The sequence below is a fragment of the Limulus polyphemus genome, unplaced genomic scaffold (genome assembly GCF_000517525.1).
Source record: "Limulus polyphemus unplaced genomic scaffold, Limulus_polyphemus-2.1.2 Scaffold1523, whole genome shotgun sequence".
Lineage (NCBI taxonomy): Eukaryota > Metazoa > Arthropoda > Merostomata > Xiphosura > Limulidae > Limulus > Limulus polyphemus.
Genome location: NW_013667133.1, coordinates 66,501 through 81,579, shown reverse-complemented (window position 1 = coordinate 81,579; position 15,079 = coordinate 66,501). Strand labels below are relative to the sequence as shown.

The 15,079-nt window shown below is 31.2% G+C and overlaps 1 protein-coding gene and 1 pseudogene across 3 annotated transcripts in view; one reads left to right on the top strand and one right to left on the bottom strand.

Moving 5' to 3' along the window:
• LOC106463942 overlaps positions 1-12,274 on the bottom strand; it is a 34,021-nt pseudogene extending 21,747 nt beyond the window's left edge.
• A 245-nt stretch (positions 12,275-12,519) lies between these two features.
• Positions 12,520-15,079, top strand: part of LOC106463940 (leukocyte receptor cluster member 8 homolog) — a 52,877-nt gene continuing 50,317 nt past the window's right edge. For all 3 annotated transcript variants that reach the window (XM_022391575.1, XM_013924030.2, XM_013924029.2), the window contains exon 1: positions 12,520-12,900. In XM_022391575.1, coding sequence (XP_022247283.1) covers positions 12,866-12,900 — 35 coding nt within the window. In that variant the 5' untranslated portion in view covers positions 12,520-12,865. The remainder of the gene's footprint in view (positions 12,901-15,079) is intronic.

Here is a 15,079-nt window from a genome sequence, read left to right as displayed (position 1 = left end):
ATATTAAGAAACAACAACAACAAAAAAAAAAAAAAAAAAAACTTCGAAGAGCGATCTACTCCAAGTTTTGAAGCAAGAGTGGGCCAAAATCCCACAATCTAAAATTGATGAGATGATTCTCACTATGCCCTAAAGGATCAACGAACTCCACGAAGCGAAAGGAAGATCTACTAGATATTAATTAAATTATAAATATATCAATTCATGTGAATATGACTGAAAAATTTCATTTTTTCTGAAAAGGTGGTGTCTATTTACTTGTGACCACTCAGTGTATATATATTACACATTCTATACAATAGTGACAATGAAAGTAAATACAGTATAACTTACGTACAGTACATAACACATAAAAACAAGTTGTCTGATTCATGCATAATAATGGATTTCTTGTAAAACCCAACATCATTATATGCAAAATTTAATAAAATCCTCCCTAACGATGTCTTGGGACAAATAAAAACCTCACTAAACAGTTCCAACAGTGTAACTTGAGAATAGCTCTATGTCTTTGATAAATTATTCTGACATGTTATTGTTTGGGTAGCAAGACAGTAGAAAGTGTAAAGCGAAAAAAAATAATGTTTAAGAAAATGAAAAATAAATAATAATAAATAGCAAAGTAAATGAACATCATACAACAATAAACAGTAAAAAATCTGAGAACATACTAAAATTCACACAGATAAATTATTTTGTCATTGTTTAAGATTGATCAGTTTAATTTGATCATAAGTAAGTTACCAAATAAAACAGCAAGTGCGTAAGAACTGATCAGATAAAATTAACTTTGTCATTACATAATTTGAAATTCATTTTCACTGAAAAAATGTAATGATTACTTGAAATCACTCTCAAGTACAATATTTCCTACATGTACTAATTTTTTTGTTGTTTAAAATGAGCAAAACTAATTTAATGTAAAATAATTAATCAATACTGTTTAAGATATAAATATTCTGTGTGAGGAAACTATAATAGATTTTCTGCTACACTAGTCTTAAACAATGCCACATGATACAGAATATATCAGTAAAATGTTAAATGCAAAACTAAGAATAAGCTTCAGAAATGCAAAGAAACTGTAATGTTAAAAATAATGTGGTCAATGGTTTGGATATCCTATTAAAAGTTGCATGGCCAAAATGTCAAACAATTATTTTCCATTTAAAATTACTGTAATCACTTCTTTGTATTTTCCAATTGTATTTAACTGTAACTACATTTAGTTGTCAAACATAAATTAATATCTCAAAACTGCTCAGTCACATCTTAAATGCAAAGATTCCCATTAACATGAGATTTTATTAAGGTCTTATAAAAAGGGTAAGTGTAGAGATACACTTTTTTAATAAATCTAGACTGACCCGAGTTCAGTGTCATCTAGGTGAGCAAACAGAACATTCTGATGGATGGCTTTAGACAGGGCAGCCATAGTTTTGTAGTCTTTAGGAACAACCTGAAAATTAATCATGAGCATAAAATTAAAAGAAGTTGATAGATAAACAATTAAGTAGAAAAATTACTTTTTCCTTTCATAATTCCATTTAGTTACTACAGTTTTTTGTTTAAATTTTGAAATTAAAAAACCATTCAGTGAGCTGTAAAAATATTTACATTCAAGTTTACATAATCTGGAAAAAAAGTTACAATTTTTCACAGAAAATTTGGTGATGTCATATCAAACTCAATTTGGAGTATTTACTTAGAGTAGATAACACAATAGAAGAAAAAACAATGATGACCATCAAGTGCTGATATATGTTGCCACACATAAACAAGGTACTTGTGAGTACTAAAACACAGCAATGGTGTAATAAGGGTAGGAACTCCTGACATTTATGTTGAATAGCCCAAATCTCAAACAGAAGAATAAGAGAATGGGATATCTCAGAACACTATATACTCTAAAGATAAATGTCTCAACACACCACTCTAGCTCTGGAAAAGGGCATCAATGGAAAGACCTAGATCTGGAGGAGGTGTAAGAAAAGTGTAACTTACAATGAGAAACTCATTAATGAGCCAAGCTTGAGGTAACTAAGAGTAGTATGAGAAATTCCAACAGACTAGAGGTTTAAGGAAAGAATCCATGAAGGGGCAAGATCCTGTTGATGTTATCTGAACTATACACAAGCAATGGAAATTGCCATATAAAGAGAAGCTATCATTACCAAATTAAAGAGGATGTGTTTGTCAGCTGGAGAAGTATGTGCCCCCAAAACTTGAAGCACTGCAAAGCCAAAGGAAATGGGTGAAGAGTTCCAGAGATAGAGTTAATATTAAATCTTAGACGATTGAAATAATGAGTAGGTGCTCATGTACAATCCATCCCAGAGAAGAAGCTAACTAGAAGATCAATTCAGTGTGAGTTAACCACCAAGTAAGAATCCCTGAATCATCTATGTAACAATGACAATCAATATTGAGTTTGTACAGAAGACCCGAAATGGTTTGACTACATGTGTGAAGACACAGGGTGCCAACACTACATCAAATAGGAAAGACCTTAAATGAGAAAGAGAAATCATTTCACTGTGTGAAATACAAACCTGGGTGAATCAGGACATGTAAATAAGCATCTTTAGAATCTCCATTAGTCATCCAAAAGTCTTGATGGGTGAAAGTGTCACAGAAACAAAAGAACCATGTGGTGATAGAAACAATAACAATGAGGCCTGTATGTAACAAAGACATCCAAGTAGATACGTGATCTTGATTAAAATAATCAAGAAAATGAGAATAACTAATAAAAGTGCAAAAAAAAAATGTTTCAAGACAAAACAAATCATAGCAGGGCAGAAAATTGATAATAGATCAAACTAAATAAAAAACACCTGGAATACACTCCAAAAGAACCAAACTGATGGTTAAAAACTTGAGAAGGCAGTATATAAGGAGAATATAAAGTGTATGAATGAATACAGGACTAGTTATGAAAAATATTCTCAGCTCCTATATCACAAGAATGTGTGAGACAAAACAAACCTCACAAGACATAAACACCATCAGGTGTAATGGAAATGTGTTAAATAATGAAAATATAAAAAATACCCAAGAGAAAAAAGAAATAAGATTAACAGAAGTGTCATAAACATTAGAGTTAGCATTGTTGCAGACAAATCGATATCTGCAAATTCTAAAAGTGATTAGGCCCAAGTAGAAAAAAATCAACCTTCATCAAAAACAAAATAAAATGGTGATTGTTAAGCAGATTAAGCATCCATACGATCACGAGACCTGCTAGAAATATCAGTATATAATGGCACAAATATGTTGAACCATCCAGAGTTGACACAGTGCTACAATATGTCTCATACTCTCCATACAAATTGTGTAAGTAAGACCTCCAACCCAGTTACATAAATTTCGATAGTGGCAGCAATAGTTGCATGAGAAAAAATGTTGAAGCAAAGTGAACAGCATGATTGTCAACAAATAAATTTAATTATGACAGGAAAGCAGAGCTGACATTTGTGCAATAAGTCATGTGGAAGCTGGGAGAGTGGAGAATTATGAGTAAGTGACACATGCTCTGCAATGTCTCAAGGATATTTAGAAATTTTAAGCCATTTTTTGTTCACACTCAACAAGAAAAGTATTTCATTATTTCTGAAGTAAGAATACCTGATATGAATTATGTTGTTACATATTAATTTTACTGCTGTCATTTAATTAAGATCTACTTGTATATTAAACCATCCAAATAATACTTTAAAACAATGTACTTTAATTTGTACAGCAACACAGCATGAGACTAATGGTTTTATTCCATTTTTTCTTTTACCTACAGATACATTATATTTTGCTAGTTATGTATGTTGCTCCCATACAAGATTAGGAACCTAAATTTTGACCAAAAAATACTCCTAGAGATTTTAGTCACGTTCTTATTTTGAAATGTGTACTTCAAAGTTCAAATCATTTTTGCAACAAGTTAGCACTATAAGGTCAATTTTATTCAAATATCAAAGGAAGACATAGGCTAGGATACATTCTGCATGAGAATCACATGGTTTAATTAATTTATTAAAGCTTCTTTAGTTTCCATCAAAGCGTAAATTCTGACATAACATAATAGTACAATCAGGAGTAATTTATATTAAAACATGTTTAGTAAAATGCCATGTGATAGTCACAAAAATGTTTACTTAGGCTAAATTTTCTCATTGTTTCCAAATGAGGCTCCAGTTAAACGAACCATATCACTGTTGAAATAAGCATGTAACTTTGAATGCTTTGAGTTTTTTTTAATGTTTTGTCACCTGACAATGCTTAACTCAACAAAATATTGTGTTAATCTGTCTATTTAAATTGTTAATTAAAATCTAACTAGTTATTTTTTTTTTATTGTTACATTTTAAGAATTTGAATGATCCCATAGATTTTGGTATAAGTATTGTTGTACTAAGCCTAATTTTACTGATATTTTTATTACAGATGCATCAACATACAAATATATAAACATTTATCATATAATAAATATTTTGTCATAGTTTAATTTATTGTGATACCCAGAACTAAATCTAAAAGTCCTAAGAAATTTGGAAATCTTTACAATTAAAAACATTTATAATAATAATAAGATTTATGAACTCACCCTGACTACAATGCTTTTAGAGTAAACTAGATAACAGACAATCACAAACCTTTTTAATGTATGTGGTAGCATCCTCCTCAGAGTAGGTTTCAGCACTGACAGCTCCTCGACGAACACGTCTTAGTGCTATGTTTGGAACTGATGAGAGTTCTTCATCTTTTTCATCTCCGGAAGAAGTTATTGCAGGTGTTGATTTCTGATAAGTTGCTTTGTTTGCTGCTTCCTGCAAAAGTTATTATTTTCCTTATCTGAAAATTTATTTCAAATAGATACCTCTCTGCACAACAAAGAGCTATTACCTTGTGCTACTGCTGTGGTTGAAGGTTTGTACACTAGCATTGAAACAGAGTATTATGTCAAAGCATGGTAAAGTGGCTGCATTGCTTTGATAAAATATGTACTGAATATCTATTGCACAAGATTTTGTAAGATGGAGAATAAGTATGAATTGTAAAATTTAAGGTAACACACTAATAATTCTAAATCTGAAAGCTCAGCACTGTTCTGTAGTTATTGTTCTACTTAAAATATTTTTAAACTTTATGTGAATGTTTTATTCCAGTATTCCGTTCATATAGATTAGTTGTAAGATAATAGGATTTTAAATCAAATGTAAACTAGTAGACATAAGGACAATCATCGGTAAATTTTGCAAATGAGTGCAATCAAGGTTCAAATCTGCATTTAGTAATGTGTTCCAAATCTTTGAAGGTCAAACTGAACCCTTCATTAAAGCCCCAACACTCTCTCTCATCCAATAGTGAAATCACATTAGGAAACTAGAAGGTAAAGTTTTGGATTAGGATAATTAGTAGATTAACATAATTTTTTAATAACTATTATAATTGAAACTGCTAATAAAATGAGTTAAGTACATTTTAGGCTTAAGTTACTTATATGGTTCATCAGATGTCTGAACTGATATGCAGTTTTTGGAGGGAGTCATATTTGCAAGACTAATGAGTTTCACAAAACCAACCAAGCTCAAATACCTTCTTGCTGTGCTTTAATAAATAGTTCATGGTGCTTCTAACCACTGCTAAGAACACTGTACAGTTCTTAATGAAATGTAAAGACTACCTAACACTGTGTGATGCTGGAACCCGTGTTTGCAATGATACAATTAAGCATTTGAGCATGACAGTGCATCTAAATAGTATTTGGAATCTTTTCCTAAATTCAAATTTGTACTACTCTTGTATGTCCAATCAGCACAGAAACTCCATCATCACACTGTGAAATGATATAATTAAGATTAAGCTTCAATTCTACAATAATCAGTTTTAAACCTGATTCAGTATTTAGAATTTCCATGTGGAAACACTAGTGCTTGTTCCTGAATAATTAATTTTCATTGGTAGCACATTAATCATCTAAATCATAAAAATACTTGGTTTTCTTTAAGAGGTTGTTTAGGTAGAGTATTCAAGATGAAATTTAATTGAATGGATGGCAACTGTCTGTTGTAGAAACACAAGTGTAGAAGACAACATTTTGAAAGTCTTTCACCTTTCATCTTCAAGATGAAACATCATCCTCTACACTTGTGTTTCTACAACAGGCAGTAGTTGTCCATTCAACTAAATTTCATCAATACTTGGATTGTCTGACTTCAATAGTGCTTTCTCTCACAACTTCTGGAACAGAATCTATTAAATCATTCTGGTATTGGTAAGATGTATAGCATTTGTACTTTCTTTTCTGTCGATTCAAACGATTGGGTTGAGTGGAAGCAACCAGTTCCAGATTTTCAATGAACTTTCCTTTATTGCTTACATGATGTGTTTCAATGTGCATATGAAAAGCAATATCTTGTCATGCTCAGAGTATAGTTACTATCAAGAATGTTTTAATATACTGGCAAGTTTTAGCTATGGCAGCTTGATGATTGGAAAGGAGTTGGTCTGCAACACATGCAAAACTTACTGGTCTTAATTTTTATGAAGCCATACTATGCAGTGAATACTATCTTATGCCTGGGACTAAGTGCCTGTTACTTTAACAAACTATTAAATCTTTTCATTTTCTGAAACCACACTCAACGAATGTTCTGTTTTGTAAATGTTTTCCTGGTCCAACTGTTCTTTCAGGTGCAAAGTGAGGGCATGGAAAACAAATAAACAAAAAAAGAATCCTCTATTACAGAGTATTTAGTGAAGGAATGCAAATAAAACCAAATGGAGTCAACCATTTGTAACTGGATATGAATCCAGTTTAGGCTGGACTGGTTGTTCTTTTTTGAATGATGTAATAAGTATAACTGTTTTTTCCCCCACCATGAATAGGTAAATGTTTAATACAACTTTCTGCCCATACTGATGATGTCAGAGCACATTGGCCATCCTTAGATGTACAAGTGGTGGCTGCTAATGATGTAGTGGTGGTAGGATCAATATTTGGGCCCCTTATACCCTGAGGATGTGTATATATATTTATGCAAACAAATGCTGTGCATAAAGTAAGGAAATAAGAATATACATTGTATTATACATGTACTACTAGTAAGCAGTGGTTCTCAAATGAAATTCTGAGTTGCTTTCCCATGCTTTTTTATGTGGGTTGTGAATAATTTGTGCAATAAAAAAAACATTTTTTTTGAGGGGGATAAGAAAAAGCATATTTTTAATTAACAAATCGAAAAATGAGCTTTGTGTACTGTAGAAACTAAAATAACATACAAATGCAAATGTTTTATATGTAATGTTTTATGTAAAGTATTTTCCAAGATACCTTAAATTTGTTGTAAAAGAAAATTATTAAATGGAAGAACAGATCTGACAAAAATATATAATATTAACAATGTAGACCTAAACAGAAAATACACAAAAATAATAATAATAGAACACTGCTATTACTAGTAATCCTTTACTAATCCTCTGATAGCAGAGGGTAGACATTTTAAAAATATAATTAAAATAGGAATAACATATTGGCTTGAATTTAAGACAAGATTTCTTCAGAAAAATCTCAAAATACAACAACTCACCCAAGATTCACAGAGTATGCTTGCATTCTTGTACTGCAAAGCTAGAAGTGCATTCTGCTTACATAAGTTATTTAAGGAAAAGCATCCCAGAAGAATGGAACATGCTAACATGTTATTTCAGTAGCGCATACATGTACATATGCCAATGATTTAAACAGCTAATATACTATTGTTGTACAGACTTGTTTAAATGAGTAATATAATTTAATAATTAATAACAACTCTGCATGTAGATAGTACAGTACCTTAATATAATAAAACATACATATTTATCCTAATTTTAAGTCTAGCTCCACATACAGTGTTACAATAGAATGATGATTCGTTGAGTTTTCATTGGATGTTTGTGGATTTTATGTGAACAGCCATGCAATTGTTTAAGCTGTATTTCATGCAAAATTGCTTTAAGATTAAATATCATAGCACCTATATTTCACAAATTTTTTTGGGGAGGGGGCATGCCATAACATTAGCATGCTGATCATGCTTCTCACAATATGTGTTGGCTTTTGATCTCACAAATTAGAACCCCCTTTCAAAACTTCTGCATACGTGCCTAATGAAACTGAAAAAAATATTTATTGATTTCTTAATTTAGTATCTGCATTGATTAAAAATATTTGTTTTTATTTTGTTAAGTTCAGTAATATAACAGCAAAATAGTTTAATTACAAAATAATTTAGGTTTAAAACTAAACTGATATTTTTTATTTCATGAGAAACTTTGTGCACTTGGGCCTACGTTATGTGATTCTACACTATGTCTTCACTTTAGCCTTAATTACAAAAAAGTAGTACCTTAGGCTCACTTATCGTATTGTGATAAAGTTAATTACATTTTGTTATTTCTATTTTTGTGAGTGTATTTATGAAATCCTCTCAGACTTCTTTGATCTTGTGTTGTAGATAAAAGCAAAGTAAAAATTATCAAGGATTTCAATGAAGTAGTGTTTCAGGTAAACCTCATGTTATATTTGTGTATGAGGAATAGTGCTACCTCATATTGTTTTTAGTATATGCACATGTAGTGAAAGTGTAAAATTAAGTTTCTAGACAGTATAATGTAAAAGAAAGCTATCAACATCAAGAAATTTTGGTGAGAAGAATTTGTTACAGCATGAATAGAAAAAATATATATTAAAAATGTTTTTCCTATCTTGTGATGGGTTTATAAACTATTTTACATATAATTTAAGGAGAACAATAGACCTATTGGTTCATCTAGGCCATCCCATACACTAAATTAAGCTTTAAAATCAAAATAAAACATTCAAAGCCAGCCCTTATCATTCAAGTATTTATCAAGCCGTCCTTTAAATGCCCTTCATTTAATTGCATTCACCAAATCTTAAGATATCCTATCCCAAAAGCAAAAAAATCAGGTTTGAAAAATAAAGTTGTCTTAGCTGAAGATGACTCCTACCCTGCCATAATTTGTATTTGTGTCTCCTTGTTTTACCATTCTCACCATTAAGTATGAAAAAACGATGATGCATCGACACTATCAATTCCCTTAACAATCTTAAACACTTTAATCAGATCCCTTCTAATACTTCTTTTTTTTTCAAGAGAAAATAATTTCAATAACCTTAACATATGTCCTCACATGACAACCTTTCCATTCCAGTTATAATCTTAGTAGCCCACCTATGAATCCTTTCCAACAATTCAATGTTCTTCCTAGCTGAGAATCTCCCCAGAGGAGTGGAAAAGGGCTGGAGAACCTGGAAAGCTCTCAATTGCCTATGTTCTCAGATCAGCAGGTCTAGAGCCAAAATGTTGAAATGTGGGTTCTCCAGTGAACCTGCTGCCTGTAATTGCAGTGAGAAGCAGATGATGGAACACTTACTCATCTAATCTGTTCATAATTCCAGGTTCCATGCACAGCAGAAGACCTTGCTGAACATGCAGTCAGCTGTGCACAGCACTGGATAAAAAAAAACATATAAGGATAGGTGGTGGCCATGACAAGAAGAATGTCCTTCCTAACCATAATACTCCAAATATAGCATAAGAAATGACACTATAACCTCTTTTGGACTTGTTTAATATTTCTTTAGATACAACTCAAAATCCTATTTGTTCTTCCACTAGCAACAGCACATTGTTTGAGTGGCTTAAAAGATTGATTAACTGGAACACCAAGATCCTTTTCTTCTATGATACTACTTTGGTTATTCCCATCAAAAATATACTTATAATTTAAATTATGATATCCCACATGCATTTATTATAATTAAAAGCAATCTGCCATTTATTTGCTCAACTTACTAAATAATCCAAACCATTTTGTAAAGAAGCAGCTGCCTCACAGCCAGCAACACCCATGACCTTAATATCATCACATATTTAAGCAATGTATTGAACATTCTTTCATCTATGTCACTGATATAAACCAAGAAGAACAAAGTTCTTAACACTGAACTCTGAGATAACCAATTTTTTTATCTAACAAGTGAACTTATACGCCACACTTATACAGATTATTTTTAACAAACTTTTCACATAGCACCTTGTCAAATGCTTTCTGTAAATCAAGATATACCAGATCCATACCCTAAACCTCATCTTCATAACTAGTAACCTATTCACAGAATGTCAAAAGATTAGTAAGGCAAGATTTTCCTCTTTTTGAAACCATGTTAACTATCCAACAAAATATTAAACTTTGTCAAATGACTTTGCAAAACATTTTTTGTCAAACCTTCAAAAACTTTTACCACCACTGATATAAGACTAACAGGCTTATAATTAGAACAGACAATTTTTGTCACCTCCCTTGAAAAGAGGGGTAACACTAAGCAACTTTCAATCTTCTGACACCTGTCCATATACACAATCCTTAACCTCTTTCAAAACTCTGGAGGAAATAGTATCCGGCCCAAGAGCCATATTATTCCTTAAACTTCCCAATTTGAAGGATCTTTTCCAACTTTCCCAGCAGCCATTATATTTTGTTTTAGCAAAAATTAAGACAAAAATCACAAATAATTCACTTCCTAAATTACAAATATGACAAACTGAACAAAACTCCAGGTTATAAGTTATATTTAATAGCAATAGACTTTTAAAAGTGTGGAGGAGGATGAATCTTTACGTAAGGATTGAGATAAAATAATTATATCTATATGGGTTACAATTAGGGGTTTCAAGGGAAGAAAGAAAGTTTTTAATTGCCAGTTCTAATAGGTAACCTGATTAGATACATGATGTAAATTAGAAAATTATATATAATTATATTAGGATTGCTATTAAGAAGAATGATGCATTAATTACAGGAGACTCTGATTGTATAGAGTCAAATAGTAAGGGAAAGAAGTATCTTGAAGTGATGTGTTTTTCTAAACAAAATGGTAAGAGAGCCAACCACAGGGGGGTACCATTTAAGATTTATTGTTAACCACTAATAGGGTATGGTTGCAAGTTATGTAGAGGAACATTTAAGAAAGAATGATCATTGCATGATTAGGTTTGAGATTTAGCCACATGACAGATAGGGTGGAAGATATACAGAGCTATTGGAAAGCTACAGAGAGAGATGTGGTTAAGAAATAAATCAGGAAATAGAAAAGAGCATATGAAAAATGCTTTATTGCATGGATTTTAAGTATGTTAAAGGTAAGCAAAATGTTAAAATTGGGAAATGACCCTTAAAGGATGTTAATGGTAAAGCAGTTTTTGATGTCCATGAGATTGCTTAAGCATTCTATGGGAGATCGTGAAACTGACCACAATAATTTAGATATTAATCACTTGGTGATAAGGAGAAAGATTAAGAGATTAAAAAGAGATGAAGTACAAGAATCAGCCAAAGTATTCTCTTAGATTTAAAGGAGGTCAAAGATTGGATATGAAAGTTTCTCTTTCATTTTTGCACATCAGTAGATTACAAGCATGTACTTGAGGATTTTAGCTCTACAGAAGAAAACATTTAAAAATAAAAGCTCAGCAATCTCCTGGCCAGTCTTTAAATTTTAAGTTTAACAAAATTCTGCATTCAGTATCAGCATATTTATTGGTACAATCCCCATTTTAACATTTTACTGACATTTAACACAGTTTAAAAATATTTCCTATAAATCTTTTTATATTTCCCTAAAGTCTTCAAAACTAAAATCGATTATTCACCAAATTTGTACTTGTGCATTTAATTTTATGTTTCCATGCTTGGGCTTAACTTGCAATTAATTACTAAATACTCAAAATAGTGAATTAGGCACCCACAGCAGTTGCCATGGACAAATCGGCCCAAAACATGGCAGTAGGTGAAAGTTTATAACTATAAGCAGCTTTATAAAAAAAAAAGGACAAAATTCTACTCTAAATCAGTTTTTGCGTCAATAAAATTAAATCCCCGTTAAGCCCTTGACATGTAGAACGAAGCAAACATTTAATTTATCTTAATCTACTGCTACTGCTAGACTGCCTGACTGGTCACGGACAATGTCAACATATAGTAATTAATATAAATACAAGTTAGAAGTAAATAAATAAAAATGTACCCCTTCTAGTCTTTGAAAATAGCCCCTCAAAAATGAAACTGGATTTTCCGGACGACTAATACATAGTTGCATGATACAGTCCTTCAGAATTTGTTGTATATTGTGATTACTGACATACTGTTCACAATCTCTCAAAGTTCGTTCCTCTTCGTTAGAGTCCATTTTTCACGAATTGAGAAAAGTCGGTTTTTCTGTTCTATGCAAGTGCTGCCATCTAACGCTAGTAGTCGTACTTAAGATTAAATGTAACTTGTGTTTTGCATTTACTGAAACGTTAAAAAAATTCCTTCAATGTATAATAACTTTTTTGCTTTAAGTATTCTAAGATAAAACATGACTGTTCTTTTCTAATTAAAATAAAATTAAAACGAAACTTATCAGGCATTCAGACTAACGAACTATTTTTAAGTAGTATTAAACTGCGCATGAATCTTCGTGACTAACGTTAGAAAATATTGCTTACAAGTTGAGTCGACAAAATAGAAAGTGATACTGATGTATAAAATTTAATGGTGAATTATATATTTTAACACAGTGTTCAGTTCTCTTTGTTGTCAGCGTTATTTTATTCATCATATTCAAATTTGGTGTCTGAATATGTTTTTATATAGAAAGTGAACGCTTCTTTGGAACAAGAATTTGAGACTAACTCTAACTTCTAAGGGAGGGTTAAACGTGTTGTTAGGGTTTTCAAACACTAGTAGTAGTACGCACCATTACCGTTCTCGTTAGTAGTGGTAGTAGACTTAGCAATACGAGTAAGTAGGTTTACGACAAATGCAAAGAAAAATGGCTGAAACTCAGTGTCAGTGGTATGTACTTTGTCTTTAAGTTTAATGATTATTATGTTTGAATTTTTAGGGATTAACATTCATTGAGTAATTCTTATGACCTGTAAATATTTTTGAAATAAGTTTTTGCAGTAGGTGGTTTCGTTGATTTTTAAAATTAAATAGTGAAAATAAAAACAATTACTCAACTGGATTCCATTGTCAAAAATTAGTAACTGTAATGTGAATTGTTTATTTAGTAATTAATGAAAAAACAATAATCGTACCCGTAAATTGACGTTTTGCACCACACAAATGACTAATTGAAAAAATGCAAACAAAATTACTTTATCTGGTAGCCTGAGACATTGTGTGAAACTTGTGAGAAGGTGAGATAAAATGTAACCCTAATAAAGTACTTCAATTTAAGACCCATATCGAAATATGAAATGAAAACTGTTAACAGTAAGTTGAAAATCAAGTATGAACTTCATATTTACCTATTTAAATAAAGAAGAGATTTTGTATTCAGTTGGTTTCATGATGGACAGATACATACCTGACATGAAGCAAACTGTTGTCAAGGCAACATATTATCTGCTTACAGGTCCAATACATTTTTCTGACATGCTGTTGGTTGAAATTGGGAAAACATATATATATATATATATGTGTGTGTTTATGAATTATATAATACGGACCACACAGTTTATTCTATGACTGTTTTTTCAAATTCAGTGACAAATAAGTGTTAATTAATGGTTTTAATGTTTGTGTGTTTTCATATAGAAAATACTTCTGGGTACATAAAAACCTCACAGACCAATAAAGAGCATGAAGAGAGAGCTATTGTTTGATATATACTGACATGCTAGTGCCCTGTTTTTGTATATGACATTTGTCTTTGAAAAATGGTGGGGAAATGTTTAGAGATCATGCTGATTTTATAACTAGTGGGTATACAATTGTCTTGAAATAAACCGTGTACACTCAGCAGTACTGTAGACTTTTTTCATTTGATGATTGGTGTACAGTAGTTTAGTATTTTGTTTATGGGAGTTTTATTTTTTTGCAAATGCAGCTTTGTGCTCGGTTATTTCTGTGGGCCAAGAACTAGAATTATCTGGGACTCCCTGTTTGGAGTAAAAATCCTGTATTATTAAAACTATATGTATTAAGTAAAAATGTGAATTTAGTACAAGTATCACTTAGTATAGTACAAAACAATTCAAACTAGTGATTTATGGAATCATACTTGCATACTTTATAAAGATATACCAAAATTAAACAAACTAGGAAATTGTGTGAGAAATGTGCCATGTAGCTTGAATTTTTCTTTTAAAGGGATGGGCACATGGTTCAGCAAAATCATTTTTATTTGATTTTGAGGCATTGTGGGTGTATTTTTGTGAGATTCTCCCTTATAATTTGTGCCTTTGGGGGTTCAGTAGTTGTTGCATAAGTAAATTTTAGGTATCGATTTTTGGGTACTTTTCCATTATATCCCTGCAACTGTTACTGTTAAGCCTAACATTTAAAAACCAATTAAAATAGATTTTTTAATCAATAGTTTGTTTTCACTCTAAAATAATAAAGTTTATCTTTAATTATATGGAACTTAGAAATAGAACTTTATTAGAAGTGACTATAACTAGCCTTTGATGTATATATAATTTTATTAGTACAATGTATTTAGCCTATTTTATGATTTACTTTAGTGTGAAGACAAACTAGTGATAAAAAAAACTAATATAATTGATTCTTAAACACTAACGGTAACAGTTGCAGATGTATAACGTAAAAGTACCTGATTTTCGTGTGCAACAGATTTGTAGTTGTACATTTTATTACAAGCTTTCCACATTACATGTAGGTACACCCAATAAAATAGTAAACATTCCTTTTCCAATATGGAATCAGTCCAATGGATCAATCCTATGCACATTCAGTTAACTCTTTCAGCCTGGGCTTGGTCACTGGGGCCGACCTCATAACCATTTTGTGCGTGTTATAGTTTTCATGCTATAACTTTTAAATTAGTAAGTGAATGTTGATGAAATTTGGTAGATTATCAGTAAACATTACAATGCTTTCATATGCAAAATATAATTTTTTTATTAAGTCTTGAGGTTTGTAAAGAAATGTTTCTTTCATGCCTTTTTTTTTCACATCTTGCCTAGCTAACATGCAAAGTAATTTTCATTTTAAGATTAAAAATACT